Source organism: Haematobia irritans, chromosome 4 (assembly GCF_050003625.1).
Source record: "Haematobia irritans isolate KBUSLIRL chromosome 4, ASM5000362v1, whole genome shotgun sequence".
Lineage (NCBI taxonomy): Eukaryota > Metazoa > Arthropoda > Insecta > Diptera > Muscidae > Haematobia > Haematobia irritans.
Window position 1 is genome coordinate 120772677 of NC_134400.1, and position 27584 is coordinate 120800260.

A 27584-nucleotide genomic window follows, 5' to 3' on the forward strand; every position below is an offset into this window, starting at 1 on the left:
GTCATTTTTACAACTTTTCGACTAAGCAGTGGCGATTTAACAAGGAAAATGTTGGTATTTTGACAATTTTTGTCGAAATCAGAAAAACATATATATGGGAGCTATATCTAAATCTGAACCGATTTCAATCAAATTTGGCACACATGACTATACTACCAATTGTACTCCTTGTGCAAAATTTCAAGCAATGCTAAACCTACTCCCTGTGCAAAATTTCAACCAAATTGGGCCAAAAATCTGGCTTTTAGAACCATATTAGTCCATATCGGGCGAAAGATATATATGGGAGCTATATCTAAATCTGAACCGATTTCAATAAAATTTTGCACACTTGACTATACTACTAATTGTACTCCTAGTGCAAAATTTCAACCAAATTCGGCCAAAAATCTGTCTTGTGGGGCCATATAAGTCCATATCGGGCGAAAGATATATATGGGAGCTATATCTAAATCTGAACCGATTTCAATCACATTTTGCACACTTGACTATACGACTAAGTGTTATGTTTGTACAAAATTTCAAGCAAATCGGTATAAAACTCTGGCTGCTGGGTCCATATTAGTGCCTATCGGGCGAAAGATATATATGGGAGCTATATCTAAATCTGAACCGATTTCTTCCAAAATCAATAGGGTTCTATTCTGACCCAAATTAGGAACATATGCCAAATTTGAAGGCGATTGGACTTAGATTGCGACCTAGGCTTTGATCACAAAAATGTGTTCACAGACAGACGGACGGACGGACAGACGGACATGGTTATATCGACTCAGGGACCCACCCTGAGCATTATTGCCAAAGACACCATGTGTCTATCTCGTCTCCTTCTGGGTGTTACAAACATATGCACTAACTTATAATACCCTGTTCCACAGTGTGGCGCAGGGTATAATAATAATGCCCCGTTATTCCAACTATTACTTAATACTCACTGGTATGTCAAGATAATTTCCGTGATTCAGAAGAATTAATGTGAGTTATTTCATTTCATTTCATTTTCATTTTTTCGTGAGTTATGGAGATGTTCGCTAGTTATCAGAGATTTCGTGATTCACGACTTAGTCCGATCGTAAGTGTACGTGTGTAGTTTCATTCTGGTTGTGCGAATGGGTGTGAGCTAGAGGTGTGCACGTGACACGAAATTGTCGTGACTCACGAAAATTTTCGTGATTCACGCGTGAGTCGTGAGTCACGCTCATGGCAACGGCGTGAGTGTGCGTGAGCGTGATTAACAAACCAAAATGTCGTGCGTGAGCGTGAGTCACGAAAATATTATCTTCGTGAGTGTGCGTGAGTAAAGTTTTACGCTCACGAAAATAATCCTGCTCACCAACATAAAACGCTTAAGAGTTAAATTCATTTACAATTTTAGTGACACCTGGGATGTTAAGAGTGTAATAACGCTCTCGATTTTAATAATGCTCATGTTTTCAGACGCGTCGCTAAGGTAAAATACTCAAAAAATTGTTCGTGAGTCACGACATTTTTCGTGAGTCACGATATTTTTCGTGAGTCACGGTATTTTTCGTGAGTCACGACATTTTCGTGCGTGAGTGTGCGTGAATACAAATTTTCTTTTCGTGAGTGTGCGTGAGCGTGAGTCCTACCAAACAATATCGTGCGTGAGTGTGCGTGAGTAAGATTTTTCCGTCGTGAGTGTGCGTGAGCGTGAGTAAAATATTACTCACGTGCACACCTCTAGTGTGAGCCTTTAAAAATTCTTCGCGTGTGGGTTTAGGTGATATTTAGAAGTATCGATAATGCGGTTCGGTACTTTGTTTTGGGATGAAAATGTTACCAAGCCAAAAGAATTTTTTACTAGCCATGCATTGCTTATGAGCACAAACAAATGTTTGTGTCAGAAATTTCCATGATTGATAAAAATGTTCGTGAGTCAAGGGAATTTCCGTGAGTCATGGGGGTGTTCGTAAGTCACCAAAAATTTCGTGAGTCACGACTTATACCGATCGTGACTGTATTTAAGTGGTTTCTTCATTAGTGAATGGGCGCGAGTCTTTAAAAATTCTTCGTCGTGAGTTTAGATTTTTATTTCGTGAGTTTGTGAGGACGTTTGAGAGTGAATGTTATAAACTTCGGTAATGCAGTTTATCCATTTGTTACCTATGGCATGAAAAATGAATCTACGATTTTTTGTCATGTATTAGTTATCAGCACAAACAAATATACAGTAATCCCTTCGATTTACGTCGTGATTGATTCCGGAAGTTTACGACGTTAATCGAAACGTCTATTTAATTATGTATGTATGGTAATTCAGTCTTTTATTCATAATAAATAAACAAATATATAAACAAAAAATAACAATTCATTATTCAAAAATATCAGGGTTTAAAATTAAGTTCATAAAAAATGAAAAACCGTTACGTTGTATACATATAAAAAGAAACATCGCCACTTCGACAATTGCATTATATATGCAATATCAATCAGAATTTGATGAATTTTCGGTAAGAATTTTAGAAATAAATGTTTCGATGTCATCATCGTTGGTACTTATTTTACTTATGGAAGGCGTTTCTGATAAAGTTGGCAAAAACAATCGACAACGTAAATCGAAGTTATATGGAACAAAAATTTGACGACGTAAATCGAAACAATGTAAACTGAGGCGACGTAAATCGAGGGATTGCTATATTAGATGTCGGTAAGACAGTTTGCCATTTAAGTTTTATAGAGTAGTACCATAGAACAAGACATGTATAGACGTCTCATATCAATTCACAATGATTTTGAGCAGTCAAGTGACTCAATTTCATTTTGGAAAACGAGAATTATCATACAAATCAGTCAATTTGCATTAAAAAAGTTTGGATGTACAGAATTTTATATGCTTTTATAATATTTGGTGTTTTATCGAAAGAACAATGGAAAGGGAAAAAAACCAAATTAAAGCCAAATCAAAAAAATCACTCATTTGCCGACGAAAAAGTGCCATCTACGGTATACATTTTATTAGAAGTTAACCACTGTGTTATCACATGGACTGAATAGCCTAAGTGAGCCTGAAATATCGGGTTGTCACTATACGTAACCTAACCAAACTTATACATTGTTGCTGCCCACAACAACTATGTGCGAGCATAAACATCCTGAATTTTGTTATTGCTTACCTACATTTTCTTTCCTCACTGAAAAAAATATTGTCGTGAGGTCAAAGATTTCATGTCTTTAAAATACGAATACAAATTTTGCTTAGCATAGAAGACGCATTTCTCTAAAATAAAGTTATTTTCCTTGTCCAAAAGTCGATAAACTTTTCAATGAAGTCGTATTGTCCTTATAATTAAGTGATTTGACTTAAAAATGGGTATCTCAACATGAAAGAAAAAATTTATAGGCTAAGGTCAACTTGACTTTAATAATTCAGAAAAATTCTTTAAATTTAATGAAATTGTCTTTAAATTTGTTGTCTTTTTGCATCTTGTCTACAAAAAATCGTTCAAATATAGGACATGTTTTTCAAAACTTTATTTTAAAGAAGTTTTTTACTTCAAACATAGCATAATTTCTACTGGAAGTCGAGTCCTAATTTGGAAAATAAAGTTGCCGTTAACTCGTTTTTAAAGGACTTTGATAGCATATGAAGAAAAAAAGCTGAGAAAGCGAAAAATTAAAATTTGCTTCCTAGAAGCAAGTACACAAAACCTAAATTTAAAAGAGAATTGTGTCTTAAAAGTATCCTTACTTGTATTCTCCGGCTCGGAATCAATACCAAATTTTTTAAAGTAAAGACAAAATCTTTGGAACCGAGTATGCTTTTTTTTCAGTGCTGAATCTTGAATTCTTTCCTTCAATTCAATTTTTCTAACCAAGATTCCGCAAAGAAAGAAAAACGAATCAATGTCATTCGTCAAAGCAAAACATAGACGAATCAAATTTACCTATTTTTCATGAAAATTTGAACTTTCTTGTAGGATTTTGGTATTGATTCTGAGCCAAAGATGCGGCTTCTTTAAAATAAGGAAATTTTGTAGCGACCTATCTGGCTTTAAATCTAGGACCAATAAAATTAAAATTAGGATACAGATCTCCTTTATCAAATTTTCATTCTTTTCGCGATTTATTAATAAAGGTACTCACGTACAAACAACAGCCAGTTTAAAAATTCAAATTATAACGGATACTTCAAAGTAAAAAATGTTTTCTTAATTCCGAAAAAAAACTTTAAACCAAAGACGCTCAATCCTCAATATAAGTCTATAGGCGAAGACTGAAACGTTTTTATCTTAAATCTGAAGTTTCAATATTTCAGTTAATTTAAAGACAATTTATTTAAATCAAAAATGTGTTTCTTTACTTTAAGGCAAATTAGCCTTAGTAAAGGACATGCGACTTTAATGGAGGGACGCAAATTTACAAAATTTGTGTCCTAAATTTAATACAAAGAATGTTTGAAGCAAAAATTATAAACTTTATTCTAATTAAAATTTCATTATTTTAAAGAAATTTGTCCTTAATATTTTGTAAATTTTTCCGAAATTTTCTTAATTCCGAAAAAAAACTTTAAACCAAAGACGCTCAATACTCAAAATAAGTCTATAGGCTAAGACTGAAGCGTTTTTATCTTAAATCTGAAGTTTCAATATTTCAGTTAATTTAAGGACAATTTATTGAAATCAAAAATGTGTTTCTTTATTTTAAGGAAATTTAGCCTTAGTTCAAGGACATACGACTATAACGGAGGGACGCAAATTTACTAAATTTGTGTCCTAAATTTAATAAAAAATATTTGAAGTTTATTTTAATTAAAATTTCATTATTTTAAAGAAATTTGTCCTTAATATTTTCTAAATTTCGCATCGTAAAATTTAGGTTGCGTAATCTTTAATATCACGTAAATATTTTTTCAGTGTAAAATGTGCTCGATTATTAGAGAGTTGTTTGCGATTTTCAATTAAAAAATTAATTCAGCTTTGCGACCAAAATCAATTGAAGTTTCAATTGAATCAATCAAATTGTTAATTGAAACTACCGAAAAAACAATTAAATTTTTATTAAAGTATGTCTAATTATTCTGAGATTATACTATAATTTTCGTGATTGAAACAATTCCAATGAAAATATTAATTGGATCAATTAATTTCGTGATTGAATCAGTTTTTTTTTTGCATCTGTGTAATAGGCTTAAGGTCATTAAACATTGAACATATAAGTGGCGTTTAGTTTTAACGTCACCTACAAGCTATTAGTTGAGACAAGATATCATATAACGATAATTCAAATTTGACAGCCATCTTCAATTTTGATTTCGGACCTGTCAAGATAACAAGCTACATCAATGAGGTGAGCAAACAATGATTTGAATTCGATTAAATGAAATGGTGAATAAACATGACGCAAATGTTGTGTACTCTTGGAGAAGGTACAACGGGGGCATAAGAGAATAAGAGCACCATATATACTAATAAACCCATTAACAATTGAATTTATTTGTTTTCAAAATCTTTTGTTCATTGGTCTATTTGAGTAGATGTTTTTGGGCATTTTTTTTAACTAAACACTTTTCCCAAAGTGTAGATAAAGTTAGAAAATTTTAAACAAATAGAGTAAACAATGTATGAACACACTTGTGGTGTTAGAATTAATATTTATCTTGTCCTCATTTGTTTTCGAAAGTAAGAGGCGGTTTCATTTTTCTTGGTTTCCATTTTACCTGTTTATTTAAGTTGTATTGACGTTCGCTAGTTTTCAAATGTTTGCCTTTTTTGAAAATGTTGGTGTCTTAAAAATGAAGATATTGTAGAATTTTTTGTTTGCATAAAGACCTACTGGAGGTATTAGGAAGAGATTGTTGTTACCCATAATGCATTTGAGTGTGAAAATGAGCCCCAACAAAAATCTGGTGTTGTTGTTTTCCATACAATTTCTGTGTGGTCCACATCATTCAAGTTTTGGGGCTCATATTCATTAATCCCAGTATGCACATCTAAGGATGTCGCCTATGTGTCGATAAAACACTTCCAGTATCACAATGTACAACGTAGTCTCACACAAACAAAAATATCACCAAAAAATTTCCAATTAAAATATTAATTGAATTTATAAAATATCCAATGAAAACATTATATGTAGGGGGTTTTCCCGGGAACGGGATCCCGGGAATCTGCTGTTTTTTCGTTCCCGCTTTCCCGGGAATGAAGTGCGGGAATTCCCGGGAAATTTTCTTTATAATAGAGGGTTTTATATGGCAAATGACAGTTGAAATCTAGTTAAAGTGGATTTTGGAAGTGTAATGTGAATAACTATGGTACCAAGGGAGCCACCGTGATGCAATGGTTAGTATGCCCGCCTTGCATACACAAGGTCGTGGGTTCGATTCCTGCTTCGACCGAACACCAAAAAGTTTTTCAGCGGTGGATTATCCCACCTCAGTAATGCTGGTGACATTTCTGAGGGTTTCTAAGTGGTTTCACTGCAATGTGGAACGCCGTTCGGACTCGGCTATAAAAAGGAGGTCCCTTGTCATTGAGCTTAACATGGAATCGGGCAGCACTCAGTGATAAGAGAGAAATTCACCAATGTGGTATCACAATGGACTGAATAGTCTAAGTGAGCCTGATACATCGGGCTGCCACCTAACCTACATAGTCGCATAAGCGTGGGAAGGCCTCTGGGGAGGGGGCTTAGACCCCCCCAGAAAAATTTTAGCCCCCCCCAGAATTTGAAAACCTATTTACGATTTTAAATTTTTCTAAAAATTAAACAAGTATATGCAACTGCACAAAGTACCGCTAAGGACTTTCATGCACAATCGAATTACTTTGGTTGTGGTAGTAGTTGCCGATGGCAATGTTTGAAATCTGATATTTATAAAATAAATCTGTGGTTGAACTTTTGATTCAGTTGATTAACTAAAGCTCCTTTATTATTTTGTTTTGTCTGGTTTAGTCAATTTAATGCATTCTAACGCTTGTTTGAAACGTTCTATAAAAATTTCTATAATGAATTTAGCATTTTTGTGCCAAAATTTGAATAATTTGTACCATTTTATTTATTCTTACTTAAAAAATATGAAAAAAATGAAGTAAAAAAACTTCCTGTGTAGTTAAAATAATTAACTTCTTCGTGAGGACATTTTTGGAAGTGCTTTTAAAGTTGTGCCTTTAGAACAACTCCCAATTTTTTTGCTGGGAAAAGTGTGGAACTACTTTTAGTTGCTTTATTATAAATTAATTGTCGAGTTATTTTGATGCCTATATTGTTATTCATTTTTATGAAATAAAACATTAATTGAACCTATAAGTTCAGTCTATAAATTTTCAGCTAGGGGGGCTATAGCCCCCTAGGAAAATTGTCTAGCTACGCTAATGCATAGTCGTGGGTTCTAATCCAGAATCCAACGGGCTCCCAATTGTTAAAAAGAAGTTTGCACTTCCTAATTTATGATTCATATCATATTTCCTAATTTATGATTCATATCATATTTCTGTAAACCGACATTCCGATAGACTGGTAGACTGAGTAAACCTTTAAAAACAACGGAACATTTTACCTTATGTGACCCAGGGAAGTAAGGGAAAAAGAAAACCCTACTTATATGGTTCAACAAAACTTTTTAATTAAAACAAAAATCAAGCACTAAAAATTAATTGTACCAATTGGTTTTTTAATTTGATCAATTAATTTTTTATTTGACATTGATGACTTGATACTATCTTTTCTGTGATTCAAGAAATGTCAATTAAAAATTAATTTCGTGATTGAAGACAAAAACTGTTTTTTTCTGTGAAGTATGTCTGTAATAGCTGACACTAGCTACAATCTTGCAGGTATAAAGTTTCAAAATAGACTTTCCTCTATGGAAACGAATTAGATCTGCCTCAAACATTGCATTCCTTTTTTTAATTTTTCATGTACTTACTTCATTCATATATTCGGGGGCTGTCCATCCCATTGAAAGAATGTAGGAGGCACTGCGTTGACTTGTACAACATTGATATTCTAAACCCAAAATGGACATATATTGAACCAGCTGATATATGGATTCATGGATATTTTGATATATTTCTGGAATTTCATCACGGCGTTCGCTGGAAAAGAAAATAAAAAAACAAATACGTATAAATACTTACATATTACATTCTTAATTTCTTTTAGTATACTTACTCATCTGTATAGCCATTAATATGCAATATACGCATCTGTTTGAATATGGTTGTTTTACCCGATTCAGCTGTACCAAGAAGTAATATTTTAACATCCTCTCGAAAATTTTTATGAATTTCACTACATTTCCGTTCTATTTCCTGTGACATTTTGTCTTTGTCACTTGTCGGTGGTTTAGACGCCCTCAGGCAATGCAGCATTCTGAAATAAAAAAGAAACATATTTTAATTTATCAAGTTTGTATTATGTGTTGTTTGCAAATATAATACTATTATAAGGTGGCATCGTTGAAGTATTTGGCTAGAATTTATTTTGGAGGACAAACATATTGCATTAGCAGTGTATAATGGGAGTGATTAAGTAAATTTTGCCTCGCTTCACCGGGAATGAGTCAAATACCACTTTCGTGTTGTATCGAAAAATTTGTCAAAATTTATTTGTATCGAAAATTTTGTTAAAATTTTATTTCTACACCCTCAAAAAAAATCGCTTCTTTAACATATGTTCCAAACATATTTTGCAGGAAGCACATATATTATTGCATACTGCCGAAACATTAATATGTTTGTTTTATGTGAACATATTATATGTTTGGAAGCATTTTGAGCCAAAAATATTATATGCTTGGAAGAATTTTTCCCAAACACGATTGTGCTCATTCCCTAACATACTCGTAATTTTCACTTCCACGAAATTTTTTAGTTATTGGCACCTTTCTCTGTAATACAAATAATGTTGAAGAAATTATTCACTTTTATAAATTTTTAAAATTTTACCTTTCGCCTGCACGGAGAATCGAACCGAGGACCATACAGTTTGTAAGCCAACACACTATCCACTGGGCTACGTAGCTGTTATAGTCACCAGTAGATAATTATCGTTTTAAGTTACATTTATATAGCATAGTTTGCAGCGCCCACGAGCCCATGCAAACATAACAATATTTAACAGAAACATACATTTGTTTGCCACGTGGAGCAGTGGTTAGCATGTCTGCCTTGCATGCAAAGGGTCGTGGGTTCAATCCCTGCTCCGACCGAACATTTTTTTTTTGTTTTTTTTGTTTAATTTACACATTTATATTTATACTATATTAATTTTTTTAAATGAAACATCGAAATGTGCGTTATTAAAGATTTAAAGTCAGTAACAGTGCTTGATATAAACGAAATTGAAAGATTTTTGGATAAAATATTATTTTTTATTGCAAAAATAACAATCTTGTAATAAAAAACTGTTTTTGTACAAAACTTTAAAATTTGGAAGGAATTCAAAAACTAACAAAAGAAGAACGTGGAGTCGAGTATAAACATACATACATAATTTTATAATATAAACATAAATTTATTTAGGAGTGAACAATTTTTTACTAGCATTTAACACCATCGCTCTAAAATTCCTTTTATTTTTCTTTAATAATTAATTTTAAAGAAAATAAACTTTTTAAATTGTTTTAGATGTAAAAGTCGAACTTAATGCCCGCTTTTATATTTGATGGTGTCCGTCAACTCCTCGTGGACTACTTTTTAATAAAGAGAAACTAAACTTTGTTTTTTTACATTTTACTGTGTAATTTTTCACTATTTCCTCCTTATTTCATTTTACCGTCCCAACTCTAAAAAGAGTATAGTGCCCTTTCGTTATTTTTATGAAGACCCCTGATTTCTTTTAACGAACCAAGAAAAAAATAATGCCAAAATGATAAACAAAACACATGTCCACACATACATAAAATGCTGCTCTCAAGGCGAAAACATAAGCTGTTTGTTTTTCAAATGTCTATTCTCTTGGTTCAGAATGTATATTCTCTTTATTCAAATTAAATAATATTTAGACTTAAACATATCAAATTTTTGGCCTTATCATAAAACAGTTTTCCGAAACAACATACAAGCGGTTTCACAAAAATTGTTCTCTTTTGACTCTTTTGCTGTGTTATATTGATATCTTTCGTCAACTCTCCCGGTTTCCATCTCTATTTCTCTCTATACTCTCTCTGTCGCTTTGAATAAAATATCACAACATATGTATGTTTAGTTGAAATTTGTAAATTTATATATGTTTGTATTCACACATATGATTTTTATGAAACATTCATGCCCCAAACATAATATATTCTAACATATTAACATAGATGTCCCAAACATTTAGTGTTAGTTTAGGAAAATTACATGTTCGCACTTAAATATATTGTGGTTTAAAATCGTGCCCGAAACACATTTTGTTTATATCGGAACATATGAAAAACATATTTTTCTAACAGTGTATAGAAAAATTTGTCAAAATTTTATTTCTATAGAAAATTTTGACAAAATTATATTTCTATAGAAAATTTTGTCAAAATTTTATTTCTGTTGAAAATTTTGACAAAATTTTATTTCTGTAGAAAATTTTGTCAAAATTTGATTTCTATAGAAAATTTTGTCAAAATTTGATTTCTATAGAAAATTTTTACAAAATTTTATTCCATAGAAAATTTTTACAAAATCTTATTTCTATAGAAACTTGTCAATTTTTTTCTGTAGAAAATTTATTCTAAATTTTATTTCTATAGAAAATTTTGTCAAAGTTTTATTTCTATAGAAAATGTTGTCAAATTTTTATTTCTATAAAAAATTTTGTCAACATTTAATTTCTATAGAAAATTTTGACAAAATTTTATTTCTATAGAAAATTTTGACAAAATTTTATTTCTGTAGAAAATTTTGTCAAAATTTTATTTATATTGAAAATTTTGACAAAATTTTATTTCTATAGAAACTTTTGACAAAATTTTATTTCTATAGAAAATTTTGTCAAAATTGTATTTCTATAGAAAATTTTGTGAAAATTTTATTTCTATTTTGTTAAAATTTTATTTCTGTAAAAAATTTAGTCAAACTTTATTTCTGTAGAAAATTTAGTTAAAATTTTATTTCTATAGAAAATTTTGTCAAAATTTTATTTCTATAGAATATTTTATCAAAATTTTATTTCTGTAGAAAATTTTGTCAACATTTTATTTCTATTTCTGATTGATTATCGTTGACCTTTTTATTTTATTTTTACACTCAAAAAAAGTGAACCCTATATTTCACTAAAGCTATTATTCTTCTATTTTAGTTCATGGGATTATAACGTTTTAAGAAAGTTTTGTTTACTTTAATAATTTTTTGCATACGTTAGTTAATTTAACTAAAGCAGAGGAAAAAATTATACACAAAGGAAGCATAATGATTAACTAAATTCGTGTCTCCCACAAAATAGTTCAGAATTTCCTGAAATTTGTAAATTTTTCCAATAATGCTCCCATCATGAACTTCGTATGGCACTGAAGATATTTTTGCAATTTTCAATTCCAATTTATTCCTTCAAACTTAGAAATTTTCTTTAATAAGTGAAAAATAATCATTTTGTCTAACAAATTTTCTTGAATTTGTCGAAAATTATTTATTTATTTTTGTGAAATCGGAGTGACATTTGCATTTTTGATACAGTTTAGTTAAAATTTTCTTTCCTGGTGGGTTCACTGTTTTTTCAGTGTAAGCAATACTTATCATAGTTTCGGCTATAGGTCGATTAAAAAACATAAGATTGATGTTTTTATTTAAATTTTATTTCCAATATTTCGGTTGACATCTTCAAACCCGTTTTCAAGGCTGAAATGAAACAAAAAATTTAATTACAAAAATCACAGCTTCACACTCAGTTTTACACTGAATTTAAATTTCTCTTATGTTTTTGTATTGTATGTCTATATATTCGAGTTCTCAATGTCTTTCTTGTAATTCATTCTCTCGTCAGGTGGAGTGTTGATAATGTGCCGCATTTCAAGAGTAAATCTGCGTCTGTAGTAGTTTTCGTAGTCTAGAATTTTTACGTCTTCTAAGTTTGGCTTGTGACCTGTCAGCGCAAGGGCTATTTTTTGCTCCATGGTCAGTGGCTTTAATATCCGATTTGTGAGAAAATAATCTAGTTTTCAGTTTTGTCATTGTAGTACCAATATATGTCATTTTACATAAATTGGATTTGTCAACTTTACATTTAATCTTATAAATTACATTGCTTTTATCGTCATTTTTGATTTTAGTTTTACTAAATAATCCATTTACTGTTTTCGTAGTTTTTAACGCGACCTGATATTTCTTTTTGTCGTACAAATTAGACTTGCATAATCTTTCCGAAAAGCCAGATATATATATATATATATATATATATATATATATATATATATATATATATATATATATATATATATATATATATATATATATATATATATATATATATATATATATATATATATATATATATATATATATATATATATATATATATATATATATATATATATATATATATATATATATATATATATATATATATATATGTAAATTCAGTGTAAAATAGAGTGTGAAGCTGTGCACAGCAGAATAAATGTAAATAGTAATAGTAGTTAAATAATTTATTGTTTTGTTTTGTTCGTGATTTTTGTAATTAAATTTGAAAATTTCTTTTTTTGTTTCACTTCAGCCTTGAAAACGGTTTTGACGAAGTCAACCGAAATATTGGAAATAAAATTTAAATAAAAACATCAATCTTATGTTTTTTAATCGACCTATAGCCGAAACTATGATAAGTATTGCTTAAAAATTTTATTTCTATAGAAAATTTTGTCAAAATTTTATTTCTATAGAAAATTTTTTCTAAATTTTATTTCCATAGAAAATTTTGTCAAAATTTTATATCTATAGAAAATTTTGTCAAAACTTTATTTCTATAGAAAATTTTGTCAAAATTTTATTTCTGTAGAAATTTGTCAAATTTTTATTTCTATAGAAAATTTTGACAAAATTTTATTTCTATAAAAAATTTTGACAAAATTTTATTTCTATAGAAAATTTTGACAAAATTATATTTCTATAGAAAATTTTGTCAAAACTTTATTTCTGTTGAAAATTTTGTCAAGATTGTATTTCTGTAGAAAATTTTGTTAAAATTTTATTTCTGTAGAAAATTTGGCCAAAATTTTATTTCTATAGAACATTTTGTCAAAATTTTATTTCTATTTTGTCAGAATTTTATTTCTGTAGAAAATGTAGTCACAAATTTTATTTCTGTAGAAAATGTAGTCAAAATTTTTTAAGTGTAAAGCAGAGTGTGAAGCTGTGCACACCAGAATAAATGTAAATAGTAATAGTAGTTAAATAATTTATTGTTTGGTTTGTTCGTGATTTTTTTAATTAAATTTGAAAATTTCTGTTTCACTTCAGCCTTGAAAACGGCTTTGACGGAGTCAACCGAAATATTGGAAATACAATTGAAATAAAAACATCAATCTTATGTTTTTTAATCGACCTATAGCCGAAACTATGATAAGTATTGCTTAAAAATTTTATTTCTATAGAATATTTTGTCGAAATTTTACTTCTATAGAAAATTTTGTCAAAATTTTATTTCTGTAGAAAATATTGTCAAATTTTTATGTCTATAGAAAATTTTGTCAAAATTTTATTTCTATAGAAAATTTTGTCAAAATCTTATTTCTATAGAAAATTTTGTCAAAACTTTATTTCTATAGAAAATTTTGTCAAAATTTTATTTCTATAGAAAATTTTGTCAAAATTTTATTTCTATAGAATATTTTATCAAAATGTTATTTCTATAGAACATTTTGTGAAAATTTTATTTCTATTTCTAGTTTACTCACCCACAATAAATCCATTACCGTATTTGCTAAGATAAAAATTCTGTGAGGCGTTATTATCGATTATTCCCATTGTGCTCCCATAAGCAATACATGGCAAACCTGTGTTATGGGTACACAAAAAAATTTCTGCTTGAGGTGCATACCGGGCATAAATGTTTATTATATTCGACAATATTTGGTTTACGACAGATAAAGCAGTGCTATCATTTAACCCATTAACGTCCATAATGAAATTGCCGGACAAAAATTGATTTTATGGGTTTTTTTATTAACTCAGTAACGACTAACTAAAAAGATTTAAATAAACAAACTGACATTTTTTAAAAAAAAGGTGTTCCCATGTGGGGACATTGGGCAGAATAAGTTGAAATTCTTCAAAAATTTTAAACTTTTTATTACAATAAATTTAACAGTTTTATCTACACACAATCTAGATATTATATGCATAGAATAATAGATTTTAAATCACTTGGTACACATAAAACTATTGAAAGTATTATACGAAAGTTATCCAAATAATAACAAGAATATAACGCACTGAATATGATACACGAAATTTGTTTAGGCTGAAAGTAAAAACTTTAACAACAAAAGAAATTTCTGTTGGTCTAAAATAAACGAAAAGCCCACGTACGCCTTCAACATGTCCTTGATCATGACATGTCCAACATTGTTTTTGATAAAACAAAATTAATCAAACCCAAATAGGTTTGTGAAACATTCAAACGTACATTACCTCTTATCGGTTAGCGATCTTAAACAAACAAAAATACTTTCCTTGTTAAGGAATATTGAATATGTACATCAATTTTTTTATAAGTTGAGTATAAAGAGGGGTTTCATCATATGTAAAGGGTAATTACTACACGGACGAAAAAGACTGTTTTTCATATGTTTAGGTGTATTTTTAAGTGCAAGCATACAATGTTCATAAACTAGCATAACAGTTTTGGGACATAACATATATGTTAATACGTTAGAACACATTATGTTTGTAAATATAATATGCTTGGATGCAAACATATATTAATTTAGAAATAGCCTATAAACATACATGTGGTTAGAAAGGGAGACCTAGAGAGTACACACAGAGAAGGAATATGATCACCTCAAACATGTTTCAAGAGCAAAATGTTATTTTTGTATGGTGACCATGTAACATGTTTGTCATTAAAATGTTATTTTCTCGTCAAATATAACCTGCTTGCCGAAATCAGATACATGATTTCCGAGAAAATAACATGTTTGCGAAAACCATGTTACATGGTCATCACCCAAAAATAACATTTTGCTCTTAAATCATGTTTGAGGTGATCATATTCCTTCTCTGGGTGTATGCTGCAAGTAAAAGAATGGAAGTAACCAATTGGCGTCTTACAAATGTATATAACAAAACAATTTCATTAAATTTTTTTCTACGTGAAACATATGTTTGAACAATACAAACAATATTTTATTTGGACCAATCCTGAAAATATATATGCTTGAAGCAGAATGTATTTGGGGTATATCTTACAGAAGCGATTGTTTATCAGGGGGTAGGGTGATTATTACATTCATTATATACTATGTAATCACCTATTTCGGTTGCCAAGTAGTATAATTAACAATCAACGACATTCGTATTAATTTATAGATTATAGATATACAATATGGTGTAAACATTCTTCAAGGCTAAATGGTAAATTATATTAGTTCTGTTTTTTTTTTTTTTTTTTTTAATTTTAAATATTTAAGACAGGAAAGATTAATCGAATGAATTTTCGATGCAGAGAAACGTTCGACTGAATTCTTAAAAATAACTAAATATATTTGCACTTCAATCGATCGAAAGCGTTCGTTTAGTTGTCCCACTCGTCGTTCAACTTGTCATCTCTAATGTAGCCAATGATATACTGAAATGGATTTGTTCAAAACGGAATTTTCAAGTAGCCATAGTTAACATATTACATGAAATATTTTTTTATTCTAACCACCGTGATGCAGTGCACTATGGTCTGGCGGACCCAATTTTTTGGTCATAAATCAAAATTCTAAATTCTAAATTTATAACTGTCATAGATAATAAATACTTTCAGATGTCAGAAAATATAGTTTGTTAAAATATACGTAAAAAAACCGTTATTTTCCAGGGCTGACAACATGTGAAATTTTCTGCATTTTAACTAAAGGGTGATTTGTTAAGAGCTTGATAACTTTTTTTAAAAAAAAAACGGATAAAATTTGCAAAATCTCATCGGTTCTTTATTTGAAACGTTAGATTGGTCCATGACATTTACTTTTTGAAGATAATTTCATTTAAATGTTGACCGCGGCTGCGTCTTAGGTGGTCCATTCGGAAAGTCCAATTTTGGGCAACTTTTTCGAGCATTTCGGCCGGAATAGCCCGAATTTCTTCGGAAATGTTGTCTTCCAAAGCTGGAATAGTTGCTGGCTTATTTCTGTAGACTTTAGACTTGACGTAGCCCCACAAAAAATAGTCTAAAGGCGTCAAATCGCATGATCTTGATGGCCAACTTACCGGTCCATTTCTTGAGATGAATTGTTCTCCGAAGTTTTCCCTCAAAATGGCCATAGAATCGCGAGCTGTGTGGCATGTAGCGCCATCTTGTTGAAACCACATGTCAACCAAGTTCAGTTCTTCCATTTTTGGCAACAAAAAGTTTGTTAGCATCGAACGATAGCGATCGCCATTCACCGTAACGTTGCGTCCAACAGCATCTTTGAAAAAATACGGTCCAATGATTCCACCAGCGTACAAACCACACCAAACAGTGCATTTTTCGGGATGCATGGGCAGTTCTTGAACGGCTTCTGGTTGCTCTTCACTCCAAATGCGGCAATTTTGCTTATTTACGTAGCCATTCAACCAGAAATGAGCCTCATCGCTGAACAAAATTTGTCGATAAAAAAGCGGATTTTCTGCCAACTTTTCTAGGGCCCATTCACTGAAAATTCGACGTTGTGGCAGATCGTTCGGCTATTCATGATGAAATGTCAAAGCATACTGAGCATCTTTCTCTTTGACACCATGTCTGAAATCCCACGTGATCTGTCAAATACTAATGCATGAAAATCCTAACCTCAAAAGAATCACCCTTTATAACACATGTTGTGATTTTTAACATATCAAGAACACTTTTCAAAGTAAAGTGAAAATATATTATAAATATTTATAATATGGAAATGAAAGATGATGGTAAGTACTTTAATTATCAAAAAACAAAATGTGAAAATGTTGATGTGATATGAAATAATAGTGCTATTATATAACCTTAAATTTAAAAAATCAAAAATTTTCGTAAAATTAAATGGAATAAAACTAAAAAAGTCCACATTATTCCACTTGGCTTTAAAACAGGATGATTCTAGGACATCTCACGTTTCAAAATCCGTTTTAACCGTCTGCTTTTATCCGTTTTTTGCAGATAAAATGCGTTTTTATTTTAGGCGCTTTTTGTTTCAAAAACCGAGATTTGCTCAATGTGTGGTTGAATTCATACAGGAAAGAAGAAAAATTTGATATCGTTTTTAACCATATTGCTAAAAACTATGGAGATCTTAGCATTTCAGCGGAATATATTAGGTTAGGTTAGGTGGCAGCCCGATGTATCAGGCCCACTTAGACTATTCAGTCCATTGTGATACCACATTGGTGAACTTCTCTCTTATCACTGAGTGCTTCCCGATTCCATGTTATATATTAACTACATTAAAATAAAAGTGCGTAGTTATTGTGTAAATTTGGATCAAAAGCGGCAAAAAGTAGTCAGACAATTCGACAGATTAAATTTAGACAATAATGCTTGGCTTCAGGGAGAACTTTTGTTCAAACATCTTGTGGATAAAAATTCTCCTGTCTAATTTGATCGTTGGAAAAGAATATTGGAAAGAAAATTAACTGAAATATACAAAAATACAATATATACATTTTTATTTAATTGCAATAAAATGAATACCTATATATCGGTTAATATGGGGGTTATAACAAAACATTGACCGATACTCGGCATAAATATTTGTAGTCGTAAATTACCTTTAGATTTTCAATTTCTAGCAAATCGACCAGGACCCCAAATCGGGGATGGGTTTATATGGGGGCTATATCGAAACCTGGACTGATATAGCCTAACATAACTTTGAACTTGACCTGCCTGCTGACAAAAAACGTATCAATGCAAAATTTCATGAGGATAGCACCATTATTGAAAGCTGTAGCGTGATTACAACAGTCAGGCAGACAGACGGACAGACGGACATGGTTATATCCTAGAATTTCTATTTGATCAAGCATATTATATAGTCGGAAATCGATATTTCGATGTGTCACACACGGAATGACAAACGTTTTATACGCCATTCTATGGTGGTGGGTATAAAAATATGAAAGCAGTATATTTTGATACGCTGTCTCCCACCCTGTATTGGGGCAGGCGGGTCCAAAAATGGATTAGTCTTAAAGGTTTTGTCCTTTTGATTCAATGTCTAGAATATTTTGTGGTGATCAGAACAATCGCTTAAGCGCTATGATTTTTGGCCAAAAAATTGGGGCCGCCAGACCATAGTGCAGTGGTTAGCATTACGAGGAGGCCTGGGTTCAATCTCTGTTTCGACCGAAAACCAACATTTTTTCAGCGGTGGTGGCATTTCTGAGATTTTCAAAGCTTCTCTAATGTACCGTTCATACCATAAGTTTATTTCTACCATAATACCCGCGTCCAACTTTTGAAAACATAACCGAGATATAAACATATATGTACAGTGAACACCCACGGTCGCCTAAATTTTGTCCACCTTTGAGAGGTGTCCCGGTATAAGAGGTTAATTTTAATGTGGTAATATAGCAAACTTCCCTAGACAACTGTCCATTCTTGGGATGTGTCAGGTTTTCAGAGTGTCCAATTTTGAGAGGTTTCACTGTATTTGTTCGAATTAGCAACATTTGGCATTCAAATGGCCGACAAAGTCTTGACATAATCAACACTTTGGTATTTGGCCAGGGGGACATTTCTTAAAGACGGTATTGAGTACGACGGTATTTAAGAAATTTTCCCGATAATATTCGGCATTTATTTTGACCCCACGGTCGATAATGTCACCAGCATTACTGAGGTGGGATAATCCACCGCTGAAAAACTTTTTGGTGTTCGGTCGAAGCAGGAAACGAACCCACGACCTTGTGTATGCAAGGCGGGCATGCTAACCATTGCACCATGGTGGCTCCCGACTTCTTTGACAAGTAATTCATTTTGTTTGTCCAGAAACTGCTTAATTTGGAATGGATTCACTGGTCTTAACTCTAACTTCCTTTTTCACTGCCCTCTTTAAATACTGTAAAAAGAATTAACAATATCACTGAAGAAGGGATTCGGGACCTGTCCCAGCTTGAAAACAGGAACTGGAGACAAATTAGAGAATTTGTTAGGGATACAGAATTCCTAGAATAAATGAGGAAAAGATGAAGTTAGGACGCACAATAAGCCGAATGCTGGCTTAAATGTATGTCAGCCGACATTAGACAGGGAAACATGATTCCTCTTTTTAACTTAACCGTGGACATTCCAACTGAACTCAATGCCATCGCATTCAACCAAGAATGGCTTGAAAAGGAGGTTCCTAGCGAAATGAGATCGGGAAAAGTTAAATGCTGTGTGCGCACCAATGGAGTTAATATAGTACTAGCCTTTATTTAGAAGTAAAAAGGGGAAAAACGTTATACACAAACGATACTAGAAAAATAATTTTCTAATATCGGCATTTGAAATAAAGTTCAGTTCAAGTGTTCTTCCTGGTGGGTCTAGATTTTTTAGTATATCTGACATTTCAATGTATTTGGACCTTGTTTTTGTCACTTGAAATTTGTCATTATGCGAAAAAAGAATATCTTCATCTATCTCCGTAAATAGGGTTTCAAACCCAGAGATGCTAACTTATTTATGCGAAATAATATGCCTGCCTATTTTTTTCGTGCAAAAAATCCAGGGTTGTATAAATATGTGTTTGAAAATGCTCAAATCAATGATTTCGCATTTATTCCGCGCTAACGTTTTTTATATAGAGTATAACAGTTTTTCGTGCGAAAACGTGATCTTAGTACTAGGCTTAAAATTGAAATAATGTCGAAATATGTTCATAAATACGATGCAACTTTTCGTTAATTTTTTGATTTTCCTATTCAATTATGAAACATTTTATACTACTAATGAAAATATTCATTATCGCAATGAAATTGTTTCGTTATGCCAAAGAAAAAACCTGATTGACTCAAATTTAATGAAAATGTCTTTCTGTTTACATTACTACAACATGATATAAAATGTGAGACCAAATGGAGCACGTCCATTCGACAATAGAATTTTGTACAATTTATTTTTGTTATTTGTTACAGTAAATATTTAATTTTATAGACTATTTAATAAAAACAGTCGTTTTTTATTTTGATGGAATATTCCATTAATTCGCGCAATTACCTATTTAGTGAATCTGAAAGATGTTTTTATGCCTAGGCCTTTGGAATCTTATAACTATACAATCGGTTATTGTACTCATCAAATGATAAGATAAATGGCTAAGTCATATTGAATGGATGGTACTTTATGGTAACTATTCATAGTTAATGACTTCAACCTACATCTATAGTTTGTATTCATGAGAGATTATTTGTCATTAATTGAAAATGTTTTGCGGTATGTATTCTTGGAAATGCTAAAAGTGACGACAAGAGAAACATTTTCATTCTGACAAAGTTAGTGTACCCCATCTTATTGTGGCGGATATAAAAAGGGAATTTCCCCAGCTTAGTTGTGAATATATCGTACATGCGTTGCGGTCGCTATCCGTTTTAGCAATTCCCAATTTTTGAAAACGTCTTTGTTATTTTCTACATTCAGTATTATTTTACAGTACACCAAAAAAAAAAAACAAGTGAACCCTCTATTTCACTAAAGCCAATTTAACTTTACTTTAGTTCATGGAAATACTATGTTTGGAAAATGTTTCCTTTATTATAATAATTTTTTGCGTACGTTAGTGAAATGAACTAAAGAACGGGACAAATTATACACAAATGAAGCATTAAAAAATAGTTCATTATTTCAAATCGATAATTTGACAGTGCCAAAGGAAAAGAGATATGTTTGTACAAATTTACTTCGGCAAAGGCCGGTTATCATAAACCTTTTTTCGGAAAGTTCAAGTGTGGTTCACTTTGGGTTTAGTGAACTGCCTGAATTTATTCTGATAATTGCACACAATAAAATTTTTCTGATTCAATCACGAAATTAATTGATCCAATTAGTTTTTTAATTGAAATGTCTTCAATCACAGAAATGATAGTATCAATTAAAAAATTAATTGACAGTCAATTAAAAAATTAATTGATCCAATTAAATATTAATAATCAAATGGATACTATTAATTTGTGTGATTGATTTTTATTTCAATTAAAAAATTTGTTGAATCAAATAAATTTTTAATTGAATATTTTTTAAAACTCAATTAAGATTTTAATTGGAAAAATTTTCATGAAATTTTTTTCTGTGTGGTTGATAGTTTTGCTGCAAGTAGAGGATGCTGATGAGGAATGTGGTAATTCCGAAACGTGCGTCCATCCAACCATCTTGCAGTCTATAGGGCTTTGCCCAAATAAATGTGACAAACATTCTTTTCCTCTGTTGGTTAAGCTACACTTGTAGTTTAGTCAATGCATGCTTTTAAGCTGAAATCAAAAACAACAAAATGATTGAACAATAAAAAAACTGCACTCAAATCGATGACAGTGGCAAAGGAAAAAAGATATGTTTGTACAAAAATAATCTTCGGCAAAGGCCGGTTATCATAAACCTTTTTTCGGAAGGTTCAAGTGTGGTTCACTATGGGTTTAGTGAACTGCCTGAATTTATTCTGATAATTGGTTGATCGTTTTGCTGCAAATAGAAGATGCTGATGAGGAATGTGGTAATTCTGAAACGTGCGTCCATCCAACCATCTTGCAGTCTATGGGGCTTTGTCCAAATAAATGTGACAAACATTCTTTTCCTCTGTTGGTTAAGCTACACTTGTAGTTTAGTTAATGCATGCTTTTAAGCTGAAATCAAAAACAACTAAATTTCTTTAAATTTGTAAATTTTACTACAAATGCGCCCATCTTGAACTTCGTATGGCACTAAAAACATTCTTGCAATTTTGAACTCCAATTTTTTCCTAGCTACAGATTTTTTTTTTTGTAACAAGTGAAAAAAAACAATTATATCCAATAAATTCTCTTGAATTTGTCGAAATTTATTTACTTCTTTTTGTGATATCGACGTGATGTCAGCGCTTGTAATACTGTTTAGTTAAAATTTTCTAAAAATAATCTAAATTTTCTAAAATTAACCGCAAATTTTCTTCCTAGTGGATTCACTGTTTTTTTCAGTGTATCTACCAATAAGCGAACGTTTCTATTCTATTCAGTGAATATTTCAATCTTATGAACCTTTGGCGTTTATTGTGCTTGGAATTATTGATCCCACGCCCACGGCTTTAAATTGGGAAGTGAACAAAATGAATATCTAAATTGGCAAACAAAAGAGCAGTAATTGATTAAATATGTTTACAAACAAATAAAAAGTCAACAATTTATGAGATTGTTTTTTTCCGGACAGTAGTATCTTTTGGGATTTCGAGGCTCATAGAAGAGGAGTGTATAAAAATTGGTGGTGTTGTGGTGGGCATTGGAAATATAGATTTTTTGAATAAGATTGGCGATTAGAGATTTGTTAATATCCCATTAAAATTAAATCTAAATTAAATTAAAGATCTAAGCTATTGTTTTTATGCCTTCCATATAGAAACGATGTATACTAACTTTGTCATCCCGTTTGTAACACATAGTCAATCTAAAGATGTCCGTATGTCTGTTGAAAATCACCCTAACTACCGAACGCAACAAGGTATCGCCTTAAAACTAGGTTTAAGTATTTGTTATTGAGTTAGGTCTATTGAAAATGGGCCATATAAGACCACTTTTGGTAAAGCCCCCACATAAAACGATCCCCATATTTGACTTACGGAAGCTGCAGGATTCATCCGATTTAAAAAATCGTTTTAAATTTCCGAATTTAAAAATTTGCAAAAATTGATCCATATGGGCAGGCCGTTTTTGTTTTGAAAAAGTTAAAAAAGACGACTTTTTCAAGTTTTTAAAAATTTCGAATTTCTGTGATTGAAGACATTTCAATTAAAATATATTGGATCAATTGATTTCGGGATTGAAGACAACAAATTATTTTTTTGTGTGTATGAGTCGGGGGAAAGAGAAATTGAAATACATTTTAATTGTAAGATAACTCTGGACAACCATTCTCGATATACAAATGCAAAAATAAACGTGACAATTCAACAACCAGTTGGGCTTTAATAAATTGTGTACATATAATTAAATAACAATTTAAATTAAAATAACAATATGTACCTACTATATACTAGAGTGTGCAAAAAATAAGGTGAAGTTTATAAATATTTTCAATTTGAATTTATGACTCTTGGGCTAAATTTCATGACAATGTTAATTATCAGTAATGTACACGACAAACAATGAATATTTCGATTTTTATGATTTGCGAGGTTTTCCTTTTATATTTCGGGATTGAGCAACCCTAGTGTTGCAATGTGCCAAGTAACAGTTTTATCGTAAAGCTCAACATTTTCGATTTACAACTACAGAACATCGATAAACTTTATTCAACTTTTGGCGATGAATTGATTTTTTTAAACATTTTTCATTTTACAAACGAATTCACCTTACATTTGGCTCACTGTGGTGCGATGTAATTGGCGATCAAATAAGAAAATGTGCTGCACTGTTTATTGTTAATATTTTCAAAACGTGAGCGGCAAGAAAATATTGCAATAGCAATAAAATCGTGCCAATTGCATAATTAATCCACATTAAACACCTCTAATTGCTCGAACAGAATATTGCATACATAAGGTGGGCGAAAAAAACACTCGTTTACAGATGATATATGTAATGTATTCTAGATGGAGACAAAGGTTGTTTTAGGACTGATCTAGGATGACCAAGAAAACCGTCCTGAACCTACCAGTGCACTAAAGCCAATTGAAGTTATTTTAGCTCGTGCAAATTATTATGATTTAGTCAAAATTTCTCCAATGTAAGAAAGTATCTTTCACTTTAATACTTTTTTAGAACTTTGTACGCAATCCATGGTGAAAGATAGATAAGATTCGACCTGGTCCAATTTTCGGCCGTATTTACCCTTTTTTATATATTTTGCGCCCATTTCATATTACTTGGGTGTTTTTTTTCATTTCCATTTTGGGGTCTTATTTCTTGTGAACTTGAGATGTTCATATTCCTTCTCTGAGGTGATCATATTCCTTTTCTGAGGTGATCATATTCCTTCTCTTGTGAACATTAAACTAAAACATCGGCCTTATTTAATCCTTTTTATATCGTTTGCTCAAATATCAATAAATCTTATTTTTGATCACGAAATAAATACCCATGGGGCCCATTTCGTAATACTTGGGAATCATCTTTTTTATATCTTTTGCTCAGATATCAATAAATATTATTTTTGATCATGCAAAACAAATGTCCATTCACCCTCAAAAAATCACCTCGGTAACATATACTCCCAAACATATTCTGCTTCAAGCATATATATTTTCAGACTTTATTCAAACAAAATAATGTTTACGCTGTGCAAACATGTTATGTTTCACCATAAGCATATCTTTGTTTAAGGCTCCAAATAGTTAATTCCAGTTTCTAAACATTTGTTTGCTTGCAACAAAATTTCTTAAATATAATTGTATTAGAATAGAAATAAGCATGTATGTTTGTAATTTATTTAAAAACTAGTATATACAGCAGTAAGTTCGGCCGAGTCGAATCTTAAATACCCACCACCAGATCAGTTCAATCAGTACGCTTCCCGAAGATAAATCTATGCAGAGTAGATCAGATTCCGGATTTATAAGAATCAATTTTGTTTGCGTTTTAGAGAAATCATAAACATATCGTGTAAATGATGAGATAACGCCTTGATTTGAAATCTTAAATCTGTAGATTTTTACCGCCATTATTTAAATGATTACAAGGAGTAAAATCTGGAAATTTTACTTTCAGTGCACCTGCTATACCCTCAAGAAGTGAAATCGGTCTATATCGATGCCGTACCAAATGGACCGGTAAAAATAAATGCGATACAGATTTTTGAGGGTCTAAAATACCAGTATATTTATATTCTCGGGGAAATCGGATAAAAACTATGGTTTATAGAAGCCCAAGGAGTTAAATCGGAAAATCGGCCTATATGGGGGCTATACTGAAAAATGAGTCGATACACACCATATTCGGCTGACCTATTTGTGGTCGTAAAATACCTCTAGGTTTCCAATTTCAGGCAAGGTGGATAAAAACTAAGGATTCTTGAATCCCAAGAAATAAATTCGGGAGGTAGGTCTATATGGGGGCTATAGCAAAACATGGACCAATACCAGCGTTGCCAGAATTGTTTCACAAAAAACCGCTAGATTTGTCCAAAAAACTAGCCAAAAAAAGCTAAAAAATGTTAAAAAATAGCTAGAAAAAAGCTAAATTTTTTTGTATCAAAAGTCACATTTTTGATTGAAATTTAACAAACTTAAAGGCTTTATTTCACCTAAAATGCATATTATTTTAATTGTATTCATTTTACTTCCATTTCTGTGAGACTGTAGGAAAATCTAAGTCATATTAGCTCTGGGTGCGTACTCGATACATTTTGATTACTATCACAAATTTTACTGGAATTCCTTCATTTATATTTCGTAGTAAAAACTTTTTTCCCGGTAAACTTGCAATTATCAGCTGGTTAATCATCAACAAGTCCAATGTCTCATAGAACTGCATTAGAAATATCAATATATTTCGTTTTAACTGAATTAATGATAAATTCGTGAACGTGTACACTTCTCCTAATATTATTAAGAGAATAAAACCCATTCTGTCTTGCAAGTTTATACTGAATAACTTTTATTGGAAAACTTCCCATACAAACCTATTGCTGTCCAATTTTCGTAAATGTAAATCCATTCCATTAATAAATAGCAGATTTGTTTTGATCCTATCACTACGATTTTTTTATTGCATTTTTTTTGATGTTAAAAAAATAATACCACATTCAAAACTTTATTTCTTTAATTATTTCTATGTTCGGTTCCAAATATTTTGTACACTAATGATTTTGGTATTGATTCCGAGTCAAATTTGAATTTATTCGTTTTTTTCAGCTTTTTCTTCATGAGCTATCACAGTGCTTTAAAAACGTGCTAACGACAACTTAAATTTCCAAATTCCGACTCGACTTTAAGTAGAAATTATTCTGTGTATACGTTTTCAAAATAAAATGAAAAACCTCTTCTATTTTTGAACGCTATTTTGGTTTGTGGTCAACATACAAAAACTCCACAAATTTAAAGACTATTTAATTAATTTTAAGAATTTTGTAGAATTGACCCTAGCCTTCTTTCATGAAAAGATACCCATTTTTAAGTTTAATCACTTAACTATAAGGACAAAACAATTTTATCGGCTTATGGACAAGGAAAACAGTTTATATAAGAGAAATTCACAAATGCTATTATAACCAAAATTCGCGTCCGTATTATAATAACATAAAAAGGATAAACGAGCCAAATGCTATTATTCCTAATAATTTACTGACAGTTTATATAAGCAATTTGTATGGTAATAGTAGATTTAAAGTTTACGATAACGAGGAAAAAACTTTACAAGAAGGTGTATTTGCTGCAAAAATGCCCGCATACACGCAAAAAAATAATTCTTTCCTCCCAAACGAAATTTTAGACAAACAAAGTTCGTTTCTCATTTGCTTTTCGCTGTAAGGAAGTGTCTTTGGAAGAAAAGTATATACTTTTTGTGATAAACGTTTATTCTTTTCCAGGATGTAAAAACAATTTCATAAAGACTAGCTCAAAAAAAAAACATTATTTTCTTGCTAATTGCATTGTCCCTCACATCTTTCTCACATCCACGAGGATTTTTAGTTCTTAACACCTTTTCCTGTAATACCAACAATGTAGAAGAAATTATACGATTTTATAAATTTTTAAAATTTTTTTACCTTTCGCCTGGACGGAGAATCGAACCGCGGACCATGCACATTGTAAGCCAACACACTAACCACTGAGCTATGTACCTGTTATGGTCATCAATAGATAAATATCCATATAAGTTATATTTATATAGCATAGCTTGCGGCGCCCACGAACCGAATAAACAAAGTTTATTTAACAGAAACAAACATTTAGTTTGGCACCGTGGAGCAGTGGTAGCTACGTCCGACTCTCATGCCAAGGGTCATGGGTTCGATCCCTGCGGCCAAAGTTTTTTTTTTGCTTTTGTTTTTTTTTACATATATTCCAGATATATTCGGAAGATTCCGAAAAAATATTCAACATTACATTGTACTATATTAAATTTTAAACTGTAAAATGTGTCTTATTAAAGACCTAAAGTCAGAAAAGAACAGTGTTTGATATAAACGAAATGGACTGTGTTGTTATTTCAAACATAACTTTTTTATTGAAAAAATAAAAATTTTGTAACAAACGAATTTTGTTGGTGATAAAAGTTTAAAATTTTCGAAGCAATTCAAAAAACTCTAACAAAAGAAAAACGTTTTCGGTACACGTTTTCCAAACGTTTTTTTTTTCTTTGCGTGTAATGGCTGGAATAATTATTAAGGCTTCA

The 27584-nt window shown here is 31.1% G+C and overlaps 1 protein-coding gene across 2 annotated transcripts in view; it reads right to left on the minus strand.

The window, feature by feature from the left end:
* Positions 1–27584, minus strand: part of Galphaf (G protein alpha subunit f) — a 54487-nt gene that overhangs the window by 8940 nt on the left and 17963 nt on the right. Inside the window, exons 2-4 of one of the 2 annotated variants that reach the window (XM_075303768.1) lie at positions 13820–13918; positions 8131–8331; positions 7886–8054 (exon numbers count right to left, since the gene is read on the minus strand). In XM_075303768.1, coding sequence (XP_075159883.1) covers positions 7886–8054; positions 8131–8330 — 369 coding nt within the window. In that variant the 5' untranslated portion in view covers position 8331; positions 13820–13918. The remainder of the gene's footprint in view (positions 1–7885; positions 8055–8130; positions 8332–13819; positions 13919–27584) is intronic. The other variant, XM_075303767.1, reaches the window with a different exon arrangement.